At 39.1% G+C, this 17,011-nt stretch overlaps 1 protein-coding gene across 19 annotated transcripts in view; it reads left to right on the forward strand.

Moving 5' to 3' along the window:
* Positions 1–1,827: 1,827 nt before the first annotated feature.
* The window catches only part of LOC102411911 (copine-1), a 36,213-nt gene continuing 21,029 nt past the window's right edge, over positions 1,828–17,011 (forward strand). The window contains exons 1-4 of one of the 19 annotated variants that reach the window (XM_025263549.3): positions 1,891–2,077; positions 4,113–4,222; positions 7,328–7,412; positions 10,015–16,325. In XM_025263549.3, coding sequence (XP_025119334.1) covers positions 10,037–12,898 — 2,862 coding nt within the window. In that variant the 5' untranslated portion in view covers positions 1,891–2,077; positions 4,113–4,222; positions 7,328–7,412; positions 10,015–10,036 and the 3' untranslated portion in view covers positions 12,899–16,325. The other 18 variants (XM_044927699.2, XM_025263550.3, XM_025263553.3 and 15 more) reach the window with 18 other exon arrangements.

Genomic DNA, 17,011 nt, shown 5'->3' on the forward strand with positions numbered 1-17,011 from the left:
TTTCATATTTTCCATTATGGTTTATCACAGGACATTGAGTATCATTCCCTATGAAATACAGTAGGACCTTGTTGTTTATCCATCCTGTATATATACTAGCTTGTATCTGCTAAGCCCAAACACCTGATCTTTTTCTTCCCTACTTGCCTCCCCCTTGGCACCTGCAATTCTGTTCTCTGTATCTTCCTCTAGTGTACAACAGGTGGTCAAGATGACATCTATGTCCTGCCAGTTCAGACTGAAAGCCACTCTGAGTCCTCTGGATTCTCAAATAAAATTGGTGGGTTCCTGACTAAAAGATCTGAATTTAGTTTCGACTTGTGACAAGTCAGACATAGGAAAGGAGAAATGAACTGAAACAGTGTCTGTTTCTCCATCGGCCATCTCAAGGAGAAGCAAAAGATTTTCCGGGAGTTGAGGATGTTCCTGAGGGGAATCTTAGTTTCTGACCAGGGATCAAACCCCTGCAGGCATGGCCCCCCCCCCCCCAAAAAAAAATCAACATATGGGTACAAATATCTTTCTGAATTATAATTTTACTTGGGTATATGCCCAATACTGGGATACTGGATCATATGGCAACTCTAGTTTTAGTTTTGTGAGGACGTTCCATACTGTTTTCCGTAATGGCTGCACCAATTTACACTCCCACCAACAGTATAGCACATATGTTAAGTATCTTATTTTTATCACATATTTTAATGAGTTTACAGGTTGCAAATATATTTCTTATGTGAGTGATACTCAAAGTTTGAAGGCCACTAGGCTAAAGTATGGTAAATGCAGACAAATGAGGAGGAGATGGAATTAATAGTTTTTTGAATAATCTTAGATTTAGAGAAATGTTGCAAAGACAGTATAGAGTTGCATGTCTATCACCCAATTTCCTCTAATTTTTAACATCTTACTTAAAACTATGATGTCAAAACTAAGAGACTGACATCTATACATCAGTATTAACTAAACTTCAGATTTCAGTTTCCCAGTTTCCCCACTAATGTCCTTTTTCTACTCCAGGATTCAATCCTGGGTACCATGTTGTACTTAGTAGATTTTGTTCTTAACGCACTGCATTTTACCTGCAAAAAGTATATATAATGAAGTATCAGTCGCTCAGTCGTGTCCGACTCTTTGCGACCCCATGAACCGCAGCATGCCAGGCCTCCCCGTCCTTCACCGACTTCCGGAGTCCACCCAAACTCACGTCCATTGTGTCGGCGATGCCATCCAACCATCTCATCCTCTGTCGTCCCCTTCTCCTCCTGCCCTCAGTCTTTCCCAGCATCATACATTTGTTTAAAAGCGTGATCTGTTTTGTTTAAGTCACACTCAGCTAGCACCAGGCTAGTCTGCAACACAAATCTTCCCCAAACTTGGGAGTTTTGGGGAATTTAGTCTCTGATTTTGTTAATCAATTGCCTCTTTTTCTGCCTTGGAAGATTAGTTCAATTATGGTAACATTAATCAAGATAGGATATATACGAGCGAGTGGAGTCTGCGAGGCTTAGGAGCTAAGCAGCACAAGAATAATTTTTTCTATAATAAAACCATACCAAAGTGCAGTCGTGGAGAGGTTAACGAGGACTGGTAAGGCTCCCCGGGCTGAAAATTTTAAATTTCACCACCATTTTGTGGTCCTTTTAATCTCAAAACAATTCTGCGAGGTAGGCAGTATTTTCCTCCTTTCGCAGAGGCTCGAAAAGAAGAAACTGCTTGAACCCAAGCGCCAAATACTTGAGCGGATCCCATCAAGCAGCGTCGCTGCCCTAAAGGCGAAGCTAGTGCGCAAACGTCGCAAACTTCTTCTCACAAGAAACACAGGCAACTTCCGGGAGCTTCCCGAGATGCTCAGCCCGCTTGCGCCGCTCCGCCCCGTGACATCAGTCACTCCACCCCGCCCCTTCTGGAACGCCGAGCTGCGGAGCGGGCCGGCGGCCATCTTGTGAAGCGGAGAAGAAGGAGGTGGCTGCTTTGGGCTCCGGGAAGCCGTTCGGGCTGGGGCTGCCGGCCGCGGGGCGGAGGCACTCGCGCGGGGGGTAACTCGGGTCTGGGTTCGGGTGCCGCGCAGCTCTCGCCGGTAAGACTCCTGCAGCCCCGGAACGGGCGGGGCTGTGCGGGGCTCGAGCCGCCCCTTGGTGGCCCGGGGCGGGGCCTTCGAAGGCCTCGGAGCCCGCCGCAGCGAGCGCCCTACACAAAAGGGTCGGGGCTTAGCTAAGGGGGTCTTGGGGCGCCACTTGCGCCTCTCAGTCCTGAGAGGATGGTCTGCCTATCGAACAGGGCCCGAGGCCATAGCGAGGACGCCCCCGTTGTCTGAGATGGGAGGAAGCCAGAGCTGGGTGCTCCAGCTGCCCGCAAACGAACGGCAACTGCAGTGAAAACACGCTACATTCCGAATGAACAAGAATCTCTATGCTCTCATGTGCGGTAGAGGTTATAACTGTGTCCCGAAGTGAGGGGATGATCATAGTGAGGACACTCCCTCCACCGGAAGTGGGATGGAGGCCCCTGAAAAAAGGGACTGGACACACCTGTGGGGAGGGAGCTGTAGTCGGTTCTCTCCCTTGAGTGTAGGAAGGAAGTCAGAATTGGCCGGCCGCCATGGAGGCCTGAAGGTAGAGGGGATTGCCGTGAAAAGCTGCTGAGGCCCAGCGTTGGGGCGGGGCTTGTTCTCCGGTGTGTAGTTAATTTGAGAAGGCCGCACGGGTAGCATGGGGTTGAGTCCGCCTCGCGAGCCTTATGAGAATTGTTAAGACGTTAGGCCCTTGGTTCCCGCGTAGGGAAGGGTCTGCTAAGAGCATCACTTTACGTGTCCCTTGGGAGAGATCCTCCAGCATTTAAGGTGGAGGAGGTTCAATGGGATGCGGAGACTGGGTGATTTTGATGGAGAGTGAACTGAGTTTTTGATTGAAGGCTGGAGAAGGTAGTTTGCGGCCACGTGAAAAAAATGAGTGGGAGCGGCTTTGATAATCCACAGGTTAGTGACAGGAAGATCACTAGTGCAGGGGGCTTAGTTGCTAGATTGTAAGTGCGTGGACTATGTTTGCCGTATAGTGGAAAATTTGAGCTCCTGTGAGGGTTACTCTGGGTTATTCAGCTCTGAACGTACCGAGAGCTGTGTAGTGGAAATTTCTGGATCTTAAAACCCTTCTTGCTTCGGATTCCCAGAGATGACATAATGTAAATTGGAATAGTTGACAGGAACCAAAATATACAAGATTAAGGTGATGCCAGTCGATATAACCTACTAAAAAACTGATTGCAACTGAAGGTTTTGTTGAAGGAGAGACTTCGGACAAGTATTTGTTTTAGAGCTTCTTGTATTTTTTTAAATGGTGTAATTTTTGTAAAATGCAGTACTAACATGAATTTCCTTGGATTTTATTATCTAATTTACATTGTTAATGCATTTCAGAGCATTTGCAATTGAAAAAAATAATCTTAGAAGTCTGGACATATAGGCCGTTCTCATTGCGTTTTGTTTTTTAATTATAGGCATACACCAGACTGGGTCGTACTTGGTAGTTTTGATAGCGTGGAGTATTTCTGGATTTAGTGGAAGGAAATTGTGTTCAGCCGTTTTCTAAGAATATTAAAAAGCTGGGAGGAACTGTTACAGGAGGTTAAAAAATTATGGTAATTAATCCCTGAAGAAAATGATATGTTTGGCTTGTTTTGTAAAAGTTGAGGATGTGCTCGGGATTATTACTGGAAAATTTTAATGAAGCAGGGAATGCATTTTTATATCACTTTTATATGCTCTATTATTGGTTATTTTGTTTATGGATTGTGATGCATAATTTCAGTTTTTTTATGTTCATATCTGTTAGGAGAAAAATGTGAAGCTTTAGAAACCATCATGGTAGTTACTTGGAATATATTGTTATACGCTGATTCCAGAAAACTCCAGGCTTCTTTCATTTTTTTTGACATACCAAATGACTTGATTTTTGCATGGTGAGTTTGGGGGTTGTTGGTACAATTTTTAGACGTTAAACTTGATTTTGTGGGCCAGTGTGTTCTAGGTGTTGAAATTCAGCGACAGTATTCATGCTGTTTTTATTCCATTTTGTAGATAGTCACTCCATCCTTCTATTGAATATTTTCTTCTCTAGATGAAATAGGAAGAACTTCTGTCAGTAATGGTTGCGCAAAAGATGTTTTTAGATATCCCTGCCTAAAACGCAGTGACTATCTTCCATTTCTCTGATCTTCTGCCTGGCCAGTAAGCGCTTGATAAATGTTTGTGGGAAAAGTGAATGTTGTTGTGTTTTAGGTCAACTAAGAAAAATCACTTAACCTATAGTTTTGTCAGATTTTACTACCACCACACATACACCTTTTGGTTTGCATAGAGTTTAGTTCATTAAATTTAAAGCCTTGAAACCAGTAGTGAGGGTGAATGTGGTTGGCTAGATTAGAAGAAATATTGTTTCTTTGAAGTCTAAAGCCAGTAAGACAATGAACTTTGTTGGCATTTGGGGGGATATAAAAAATAATATAGTCTTTTTTGCAAGAGCATAAATACCATATTTAGAAATCTTTTTGATTCACTGCCTTTGAATACTGACTGGAGATAAATGAGAAAGTGGAGAAATATGCTATTAAAGGTTTATATCTCCCTCAATGTCAGAAGATTTGTTTTAAGACCGGTCCCAGAACCTGAAATGTGATCCATTTGGGGATGGAGACAAAGTTAAGTCTATGAAGCTATGTTCTTTTTCATAATGCATACCATGATGTGGTTATGTTGCGTGTAGCAGGGTGCCCATTGTAATTGGTTCTCTATTACTCATCTTTGTGGTGAACATTCAAAGGGTGCTGATGTTTGTTTTCTTTTGAATCTGAAGATCTTAGATTGTACCTGTACCCTGGTTCTTGTGATCAAAAACTGATTAAACCAAGTTTAAATTCACTTTTGGATGTTTATTACCAAATGAATAGTGGAAATGGTCAAGTTCCTATCTGTGCCTTGGCTTCCTGGTAAAGAAGATTGTTGTCAGACATTTTATCCTGAAATTCCAAGTTTTTGGAATGGCTAGTAAATAAGAAAATCTGTCTTCTCATAATAATATGCTAAAATTTTGTAGCAAATATTTGTGCATGTATCTGGTATTTGTAAAGTGGAAACAAAGCCACTGTGAGTTAATCCTCAAGATAAAGTGCAAAAGTATACTAAAGCAAGCTTTTTGTTTTAGTTCTAAAACATATGAGTGGATTTAATGGCAAATCAAGCCCATTTTCTCTTTCCCTTAGCTCTATGAGAAGGTAAAACATGAATTTTAGATGTTTTGTTGCTTAGAATTGTTTCGTTGCTTAGAATTGTTTCAGTCTTTCTAAAATTCATTAAAGCTTAAGGTGATTGGAATGAATATTTCATTTTGGTATCCTACTTTTAGTTGCTTGCTGACATTTAGAATGCAGGAATGAGTAGGTTCCTAATGCTTATATTAAACAGTAATGCTTCTATTAAATCATTGAGTCCCTTTCCAAGTGAGATGTTGAAAACAAAAGTACTTTAGTTCTCAGGATTTCTATTTGAAGGAAAGGATGTAATACGAAGAGTTCTGAAGTTCTGGCTTCTAGCCTGAGCTTCCTGTGTACTTTTCTTTGGTATGGGATGAGGTGGAGCTTCTCTTCTGCTGAAATAGTGAAGATTAACAATTTATGTCTTGATTGATTTTGTAACATGTAAATTCAACATGTTACATACACTTCAGCTAGAGATTTGTCAAATTCAGCTGGTTCTTTTAACTTTTCTCCTTGTTTAGTAATTTTTGGCAACCCTGTAGACATTTTTGGGAGTAGATATAGCATGTTCCCTTTGGGCTTAACTGGCTGATACCAAGCTTGTTCCTCTGTGGGTGGACATATCTTACTTACCTTCTCTGGTCTGAAAGGGAGGAGGCTGAGGAACTTGTTTCTCTTGCCTTCAGGGCACATGGCCTGACCCTCATACCAGACCTTTTGAATTGGAATCTCCAGTAGGAATCATCACAAGTGCTTAACTAGAAAATTACCCTCGTCAAACTTGTACATTTAGGGGAAAAAACCTGCAATAATTCATGCTCTTCTTTGAACATAAACTTTATGTAAAGCAAGCTTTTTTCTGTTTTACATTGCCTTTTGTGACCTGTTAAACTACTGGATGTGGCTTTTTAAGTAAAGAGTTTTAGAATTCACAAATTAGTATTGATTGTACAACTATTAAAAGATTTAACACAATGCTCTGGACTTTTGTAAGTGTTGTTTGTGATATATAGCATTACTTTGTGGCAAAACAATCTCAGTGTTCTTTAGTAATTTGAGTGGATGTTGATGTTTATTTTAGCTTGTTCTTCAGAAAAGTTTGGAGTAACACAAACTTTTTGAATATGTCTTTCCAGTGATGCATATTAAGCTCAATGGTGGTATCTTGATCTTGACAGATAGCTAAAAATAGGCATCATCATTCTAAGTAGGCTTCTGTGGGTAATCTTAATACCTAACAGTGACGATTTTCTTCTACTCTTGAATATAGTTGTCTAATTGTTTGGTCATATAAATTGCTTGTGAACTGTTCATAACTTCACCAGTTTGGGAGAAATTGCAGTGAAAGATGAGTGATGTGTTTTTACTTTGGAAGTACTCTTAATATGCTGGATTTTTTTTTTTTTAACAAGTTTCTTGGAGCAAGTTTGGTGTGTTAGAAGAAAAAAACTTTTCCTTAATATTTTGGACTCCGGTGGTTTTAACTAGGTGGTTTTAACTAGGAATTACTCCTACAGCCAGAACTTTTACTTCATTTGTGTTTTTTTGTTGTTTGATTGCTATTTTGGTGCAAAGGAAAATATCTTGAAAGAGTAACTGCAGTAATTTCCATGAATACGCTTGAGTTGATGACTTAATTTGTCCAGTAACTGTTACTGTGTGAATTTGTGCTTTTTCATAAAAATTTGGTGGGAATCTGAGGAGATAGATTGCAGTTGGACTTGTGTTATGGAATTTTCTGGACTGGTTTAATCATCAAGTGATTAAAGCAATTACCAGATGTGAAGTTGAGCTTTGTGACTGTTTTAGTTTTCAATTGATTCATTCTTCTTGGGCTAATTTATGACACATTCTTGATGTGTGTAAATATATAATATTTTGAGAGAAAGCATTTGAAAGCAATACCAAATAATAAATAATAAACATGTGGGATTTTGATATATATATATTTTTCTAATACTTCATAATGATGTACTCCAGTGGTTTCATACTCGCCTTCGTAATATACAGTTCAGTGTGGCCTGTGCGTATTTTTGTGTTTCCTGCATTGATTTTTGCCTCCATTTATTCTCTATTGCAGTCTAAAAGTTGGTTTTAATTGGTTGCCCACAGGATTGACTTGACCTCTACTTCTTGTTAAGAAAATACATCTCTTGTTTTATCAGGTAAGAGAATTTGAATAGAGGGTTTGTTTTTATACAAAATAAAATGAGATAGCTTATTAAATAACATGAAAATACATATAATAACTGTGTTTTTTAATCTTTTGTTTTTAAACAAGCTTATTTGAGGGATGGGTTTGGGGTGGATGGGTGTCTTGAACATTGTTGATTCCTTTGGGAGTCAGTTTCCTATGGATGCATTTCTCCTGCTGAATTCCTCATTATTAGGCAGTAAGTCTCTGTTTTCTTTCCTCGGTATCATTTTAGACCACCTACAAATAGAGGTGCTTATTATTGGTATGGTTTTTTTAATATTCTTTTGTGGAATAGGTAGAGAAAATGGTAGAAGTATATATGTCATATGTTTTAGAGTACAAATTGACTTTAGATGGAACCTTATTGATTGGAATCTGACCCTCTTGTTAAATAACTAGGATATGCTCAAGCAAGATAGATTGAAATGACTCATCTTTCAGACAGGTACTTTGTAGCAGAATAGCAGATTTTATTTCATGTTTTTTCAGAACCTAAAACCTTCTCCCTTTTGAGTGGCTGTATGAATAAATCTTGTGCGCTACTTTGGTTTACTCAGCCCTTTTCTAGATGGTAATCTGGGCAGACCTTCAGTATCATGTTTTCGTGTGTACCTTGTACAGACTTTGACTAAATCCCATCTCTCAGCAGCAGATGGTTTGAAGACTTAACTGTGTATGTCACTTTAGCCCTGTGTTTAATTCTTGGGACATATTAAAATTCTCATCTTACTGTCCTAATGCAAACTAACATACTCTTTGTCTCTCTCTCAAGTTTTGGGGATCTAGATTACCCAAGATGTTTCCCCCAATTAGTGATTAAGTGATTTTTGAAGTTGAATGGATTATTGTCTTAGCTTTGCTGTATAGCCAATCTTTTAGAATTAGTAAGGAACGAGAATTTGATTTAATGAATCAGAACCTTCTTGATGAACTTCTTAGAGACTGCTAAATAGTAAATAAGGGCAAAAGAGTCTATCAGTGTGATGTGTTTAGTATTAATTTTTCTTACTGATCTTTCGACCAAAAATGAAAAGCTTCCCCCTCTTTCAGGTTTCTAGTGTTTTATATGGTCTTATTTTGTGTTTGCCAGCCCATCTTTCTGGGTTAAATTTGAAGGTGGCTTTTATTTTTGTGTAGGTGTGTGTGAGAAAAGTGTCTGAAAGCCAAACAATGTATTTCTCTTGTGTACAGCAGTCGTAATATTGAGATATAATTGCAGATTTTGTTGCCTCAAATTAGTGTTCATGTAATATTTGACATTGGAAAGCTGCTTTCATGGAGTTAGTATCCTTAGAACTTGCAGCAGGAAGCTTTGCTCTTCTTTGTTCTTATTTGAGAAGTGATGAAGCCAAAGCTCACATGATTTATAATTTTCCTAAGATCACAGAGCCAGTTTAATAGATTTATGTTTCAAAGTCGATTTTTAAAATGGCTTGGAAAACATCCTATGTTGTTGACCACATAAATTTCAAATTAATATATTTTTTTCAGCCCCAAGAATTTGTTTTGGATCACTTTAAAAATGGCTGCTTTTGCACTTATTCTTAGAAACTATACGAACTGAGATACTGAAATTTTATTTAAGTCTGGGAGAAATTTTTCTTTTTGATTATATCAAAATGGACATTATCTATGGAGATTAGTGAGCACCCAGAAATACCATAGGAGTTATGTTGGGTCACAATCACTGAATAAAGTTCATTCACTAGTTCAGAAACAAAAAATAGCTCTTTTTCATTATCAGCCCTCTCTGTGGGATAAACAAGACCTTATTAAATGAGGGTTTGAGAATGAGTCCTTGGACCTGAGTTTTAATTGGAACTGCCATGTTGAATGGCGCTGTAACCAGGTTCTACTTTTTGGAGTGATGACTTCAGATATCTAACATTTTGGCTATTTTATTCAGTATTTCTTTGGGATACTTAGTATGTGTTAACCTTATATGTAATGCATAATCCCATGTATCATTTTTTTAATAAAAATATTTTTTTAATAAATTGTTTCATCCTAGGGTGAAATATGGAATCACTTATTTGAGACTTGAATCTGCTTTAGTGTTATTATTTGAAATTCACTGTTATGAGATCAAGCCATATAGAATAATTTTACAATAGTTGTACAAAGTTATTAAGTTTATAAGGAAGATTCTGAGCCAGTTTTAACTATTACCTTTGACACATTCTTTGTATCTTTTCCCCTGTAGATAAACTTTGTTTCCTGATTTGACATGCACATTTCTTTTAAATCTTACTGAATAATTAGTGGCCGGACTGATGAAATAATTGGTGATTTTATTGTCCTTTGGTGGTTTTTTCCCCTGAAACTTTTGAGTCTTGAACTTTTAATTGTTTTCAGAATTAATGTCTTTTGGACGTTGAAATTGGGTTTTACATTGTAAATGGCATATAGTACCCAGTTTTTAGAATATCCACATTTTAAAAAATGACATTGCTTGTGATAGTTGAAGGGACTACTTGAGGGCCTAATACGGTAGCTGGTCATTCTTATAGCTGAAAACTTGGTGTGATAAACAGGAGTCTGACCTGGCCGTTGCCTTTTCTCATCTGCAGGTGTGTGTGGTTTCAGCGCAGCATGGCTGTGGTCATCCGTTTGCAAGGTCTCCCAATTGTGGCGGGGACCATGGACATTCGCCACTTCTTCTCTGGATTGACCATTCCTGATGGGGGCGTGCATATTGTAGGGGGTGAACTGGGTGAGGCTTTCATCGTTTTTGCCACTGATGAAGATGCAAGGCTTGGTATGATGCGCACAGGTGGTACAATTAAAGGGTCAAAAGTAACACTGTTGTTGAGTAGTAAAACGGAAATGCAGAATATGATTGAACTGAGTCGTAGGCGTTTTGAAACTGCCAACCTAGATATACCACCGGCAAATGCTAGTAGATCAGGACCGCCACCTAGCTCAGGAATGAGTGGCAGGGTGAACTTGCCTACAACAGTACCCAACTTTAATAATCCTTCACCCAGTGTAGTTACTGCCACCACTTCTGTTCATGAAAGCAGCAAAAACATACAGACATTTTCCACAGCCAGCGTAGGAACGGCTCCTCCAAATATGGGGGCTTCCTTTGGGAGCCCAACGTTTAGCTCAACTGTTCCGAGCACAGCCTCTCCGATGAACACAGTCCCACCTCCACCAATTCCTCCAATCCCAGCGATGCCATCTTTGCCGCCAATGCCGTCTATTCCCCCAATTCCAGTTCCTCCTCCGGTACCTACAATGCCTCCTGTGCCTCCTGTGCCCCCAATTCCCCCAGTCCCTTCTGTGCCACCCATGACCCCACTGCCACCCATGTCAGGCATGCCACCTTTGAACCCGCCACCTGTGGCGCCTCTACCTGCTGGAATGAATGGCTCTGGAGCACCTGTGAATCTGAACAATAACCTGAACCCTGTGTTTCTGGGTCCATTGAATCCTGTTAACCCTGTCCAGATGAACTCGCAAAGCAGTGTGAAACCACTTCCCATCAACCCTGATGATCTGTATGTCAGTGTGCATGGAATGCCCTTTTCTGCAATGGAAAATGATGTCCGAGACTTTTTCCATGGGCTCCGTGTTGATGCGGTGCATTTGTTGAAAGATCATGTAGGTCGAAATAATGGGAATGGATTGGTTAAGTTTCTCTCCCCTCAAGATACATTTGAAGCTTTGAAACGAAACAGAATGCTGATGATTCAACGCTATGTGGAAGTTAGTCCTGCCACAGAGAGACAGTGGGTAGCTGCTGGAGGCCATATCACTTTTAAGCAAAGTATAGGACCTTCTGGACAAACCCATCCCCCTCCTCAGCCACTTCCCAGGTCAAAATCGCCCAGTGGGCAGAAAAGGTCAAGGTCAAGATCACCACATGAGGCTGGTTTTTGTGTTTACTTGAAAGGGCTGCCATTTGAAGCAGAAAACAAACATGTCATTGATTTTTTTAAAAAGTTGGATATTGTGGAAGATAGTATTTATATTGCTTATGGACCCAATGGGAAAGCAACGGGTGAAGGCTTCGTAGAGTTCAGGAATGAGGCTGACTATAAGGCTGCTCTGTGTCGTCATAAACAATACATGGGTAATCGCTTTATTCAAGTTCATCCAATTACCAAGAAAGGTATGCTAGAAAAGATAGATATGATTCGAAAAAGACTGCAGAACTTCAGCTATGACCAGAGGGAAATGATCTTAAATCCGGAGGGGGATGTCACCTCTGCCAAAGTCTGTGCCCATATAACAAATATTCCCTTCAGCATTACCAAGATGGATGTTCTTCAGTTCCTAGAAGGAATCCCAGTGGATGAAAATGCTGTACATGTTCTTGTTGATAACAATGGGCAAGGTCTAGGACAGGCATTGGTTCAGTTTAAAAATGAAGATGATGCACGTAAGTCTGAACGCTTACACCGTAAAAAACTTAATGGGAGAGAAGCTTTTGTTCATGTAGTTACTTTAGAAGATATGAGAGAGATTGAGAAAAATCCTCCTGCCCAAGGAAAAAAGGGGTTAAAGATGGCTGTGCCAGGTAATCCTGCAGTTCCAGGAATTCCCAATGTGGGAATGCCCAATGCGGGATTGCCCAGTTCAGGAATGCCCAGTGCGGGACTGCCTAATGCGGGAATGCCCAATGCAGGAATACCTGCTGCGGGAATGCCCAATGCAGGAATGCCTGCTGCAGGAATGCCTAATGCAGGAATTCCCAGTGCAGGAATGCCTGCTGCCGGAATGCCTGGTGTGGGAATGCCCGGTGCGGGAATGCCTAGTGCAGGAGGTGAAGAGCATGCCTTCTTGGCTGTAGGATCTAAGGAGGCCAACAGTGGGCCTCCATTTAACTTTCCTGGTAATTTTGGTGGGTCAAATGCCTTTGGACCACCACTCCCTCCTCCAGGATTAGGAGGGGCCTTTGGTGATGCTAGGCCTGGAATGCCTTCAGTTGGAAGTAGTGGTTTGCCTGGTCTAGGACTGGATGTTCCAGGTTTTGGAGGTGGACCAAATAATTTAAGTGGACCAGGATTTGGAGGGGGCCCTCAGAATTTTGGAAATGGCCCTGGTAGCTTAGGTGGCCCCCCTGGCTTTGGAAGTGGGCCCCCTGGCCTTGGAAATGCCCCTGGGCATTTGAGTGGGCCTCCAGCCTTTGGTCCTGGTCCTGGTCCTGGCCCTGGCCCAATCCACATTGGTGGTCCTCCTGGCTTTGGATCTAGTTCTGGAAAACCAGGACCAACAATAATTAAAGTACAGAACATGCCCTTCACTGTGTCTATTGATGAGATTTTAGATTTCTTTTACGGTTATCAAGTGATCCCGGGCTCAGTGTGTTTAAAGTACAATGAAAAAGGTATGCCCACCGGTGAAGCTATGGTGGCTTTCGAATCTCGGGATGAAGCCACAGCTGCTGTCATTGACTTAAATGACAGACCTATTGGCTCTAGAAAAGTAAAACTTGTATTAGGGTAGCTGTTCACATCATTCTTCATAGGGTAGATATAGTCTTCATAGTGCTGTGATTAATGCATTCAGATTGTTTTTCTAGTGTTTCCAGGTTAGAACCTGTGGATTGTTTCAATTGCATATAGATTGGTTTCCATGACATAGAGTGTTGGTTGACTGTTTACAGAAGACTCACTACCGAGATAAACATTGCTGTATGTTATAGTAAAGCTGTCTCGAGAGAACACAAAAATGATTTTGGCATACCATTAGAGAAACCATTTGTAAAACTCAAATGACCACATAAAGCTTATCAAGGAGTCTAGATTGGTTTTTGTTTTATACCATATGGATGAAGAAGATAGAAATGTCAATAGAGCTCATTAAGGGTGCTCTTGCCAGCTGCTGAAAAATAGAAGCTGGCTACTCTTGGAATTTGGTTCAAAGCTGGACAGATTTGCTTTGTTATAGGGTCAAAGCATTGTCTAAAGTTCTCGTTTTCTTTTAAAATTGAATAAAATCTCTGTATACAGATTCACTGTATGTACCTTTATTGCTTCTTGAGGGTTCTTGCTGTATAGACAGTCCTGCTTCTGAAGTTGCTGCTTTGTTTGCCTCATTGACTCATTTGTAAATGAGCAGAACTGCTTTGTTGTTGTTTTTCTGTTATAAAACTCCACACTTGGTTTTTGCTATAACCTTGAACTTTTAATTTCTATTGTCACACTTAAAACTGTGTGGAATAAGACATTTGCCACAAAAGTAAAACAGAGTCCTCTACCTACCAGAGCCTTTTTGGTTTGACCGCCGAGTTGTAGTTTAGTCAGTTTAAAAATCGTGCCTGTTGTTTGGACGGCATAAAAAACCAGAAACCACTTTCAGTAATCATTGTTTAAGATGCCTAAGTTGAAATCCTGCCCAAGATGGACTCTAATGTTCTGGCAATTTCCTCCTGTCCCAAATTTATCTGAAATGACTTGTAAAACTAAATAAGCGTCCATTCATAAGAAAGCATCATTATATATAGGTTTTTAAAATTGAAGTTGCAATTGTTAGTTAGTTTTGTTAACTATTTATAGTGTGATAGGAAAAGATCCATAAACTAGCCCATAGATTGATACATACTTAATCCTGTTACTTGGAGGCTTTTTGGTCTAGTTGTTTGATCAGGAGCCTGTTTACAAAAATTCTAAAGAGTACAAGTGCCGCTGTTAGAGGGGAGAGAATTGAGACTCCTTGCCCTTTCATACTTTGGCATTCAGGACACTAAGGCAGGAGGACCACATGGGTTCTGGTTGGTGAGTGTCCTTGTCATGAAAACATTTGCCTTACAACGTCCTACTCACTGCCGCAGAAGGCTCTACTTATGGTTACTTTTCTTAAAATGCTCTAAAGATGTGTCACATATGATAAACGGAATGGGAGATTGGTGAGATATCATGAAAAACAAATTTGTCTTTACATGGGCCTCTGTCTTGGTTTGAAACATCCCCAACATTTCCTACAAATCAATGTACTTGTAAAGGGGTCAGCCTTTTAAAAGAAGTATTTTCTATTTAAGAAAAATAGTGCCTTTTTGGTGTTGCAATTCAGCAGAACGCTTAAATACAGCGCCTCTTGTAATTTAGAGGTAAGAATGGCAACAGTTTCATTTGTGTGGTAAGATTTGGAAAGCCTTTTCATCACTACAATCTTAGAGGATTGACAGTACAGGATTTTTTGTTTAGGGAAAGGATTATTTAGACTTTCGAAGACGAAATGGCTGTGTTGTGGGTCTTTTGGTAATTCACGAATACAAATTTGCTTTGACAGATCACTAGATAATTGCCTCCTCAACTAAAAAAGCAATATGTTTGTATATGCTGTTCAATTTAAGTTTTCTGTTAAGTAATCATTTCTCATTCCAAAGACAGAGTGCAGAAAACTTCATCACTGCTTGGGAATCTTATTTCAACTGCAGATTTTTTTCCCAATTGGAAAGCTATTTTCATTTTAGAAAAATGGGTTGTTTGAAGATGAAAGTCTTTTTATTTTTCACAATTTATTTTGGTTATGTGTTCATAAATTCTTATTAAATATTTCATATACTTCATTGCAACTACTTTGTTATTCCTACATTTTAGATAAATGCTAAAAAGGAAAACTTGATTTCATTGTTTACCAAATTAAATAAATTTAAAAAATAGTGGTTTGTGTAGAAATTGGAGAGAATTGTGTTTCATATTTGGTCAATCACAACAGTGCTTCTCTTGTTGTGAAATGTAATTAAATACTTTGCCCTCTGGAACTTGATTTTTGTGTATCTGAGACTTATTAACATAGTGCTAACTGCTAAGCATACTGTTCATCTAGTTCTGATTGGAGTTTGAGTTTTTAAAAAATTCTTGAAAATATGTTCTGTGAAACTATTCATACCTCTCTTCCTGCAAATTTTCTCCTAAGAATAAGGTTTGGGATGAAAATTTACATTATTTTCTCATTTGCTTTGTATGGTCTGAAGGATTTGTAAAGCTTTGCTCAAAGTTTTGTGCATTTGTTAACACTATCATGATATTTTCAATCTTCTGTGTAAACTTTATTGCCTGTTTTTGGTGACTCTGACATTAATAGAAGAGAAACTTCTAGATTTAGTGGGTCCCCCCTCCATTTATTTTTTATTTTATTTTTTTTTTTTTTAGTTTAAAGGGTTAGTGAAATCTATAAAATGTATTTTATAAATAAGCAAACTTGTAAACTTTTCTTGAACTTCAGTGAAACATTTAGTTCATAAGCAACATTTGGAGGTGTGTTCTGTGTGCACTGTAGTTTGGATGTAGAATTAGTGGCTTTTTTTTTTTTTAACACAACACTATTAAGTGATAAGTTTCTAGTTTTGTGCTTCAAGTTGTCAAAGCATTGATAGTGGAAATTCCATTAGGAAACTTTATTTGGAATTTCAGAGAGTAATAATCAGTGCAATTAGGTCAGTCTTAACCCACTGGATGAAAATATAGGGCTGTGTATGGAAGTAAACAGACATACATTTTGGATGGAAGTACCGTGGATGAAAATAAGGATACACAAAAGTCTTAATCAAGCTGAGTCCCTTTTATTGGGTTCTGTCATTGTGTATAGGTGTGGGTCAAGTGTTTAAAAATGAATCCACTAATCAGTTGAAGAACACTTTAAAAATGAGTAAAGAAGATGTAAAATTGCTGCTAGTTAAATTTTATAGAAGAATTTCTGGCAGTGATTACTTGAAAAAATTACTTCCCACTCTTGCAAACATTTAAATTGTTTTACTGGCAGTTCTATAGTAGTCCAAACTTTAGAAAGCAGACACAATAAAATGACTTATTGCCAATATGGCCACAACATTGCCAGCAAAATACTGCCTTGGCTTCATTCAGCAGAGACTTTTGTTTTTATAGATGAACTCTTGAATATTGTTCAATAAACTTGTCACGAAATAAAACAGGCTGATGCTTTTAATGCTTTAACTGCACAGACGTACTCTATTGAGCTATACCATTAGATATTTTGGGGTCTTTTAAAAACTCTTGAAAATATTTTGTGCCTTTGGAAACTTGGCTTTGGTGAACTTGGAGATAATGATTGTTGCTTATCCTTGTCTGCTAATGCTGAAGTATGGAAAGAAGAGGATACCTGGAACTGCAGGGAGGAATCTTGATTCTAGGTCAAATCTGTGGTATCCACTTTTTCAGACTTACTGTGTGTTTTGCTAGCAAGCCACTTTTTTAATGTGGACTGAGAAGGAACTGGAAACCAGATGCTCCTTTTCATGAAAGGAGTCTTAAAGGGGGCTGTGAATTTTTTTTTTTAATGGTTAGGAAATGGGAAAAGACATATTCAGAATATATTGTCACTTGCACATATCTTTGAAACTTTGTTTTCCTTCTTTGTTTTTGCATGAGTATGTTAGGTATTTGAAGTGGGGAAGTGGGGCTAGAAATCAAAAATATTGCTGGTTTCTGACACTGATGCTCTGATTTTGTCCTTTCCACGTTTGTTCAACTTCTGGAAAAAAATTAGCAAATAAAAAGTTTGCATAAACTCCATAGAGTCTCTTTAAAAAACAAAAAACTGAATTGGAGTTGCAGAGAAATTATCAGGCTGTTCCTTTTAACCAGAACTCTTGAA

Source organism: Bubalus bubalis, chromosome 14 (assembly GCF_019923935.1).
Source record: "Bubalus bubalis isolate 160015118507 breed Murrah chromosome 14, NDDB_SH_1, whole genome shotgun sequence".
Lineage (NCBI taxonomy): Eukaryota > Metazoa > Chordata > Mammalia > Artiodactyla > Bovidae > Bubalus > Bubalus bubalis.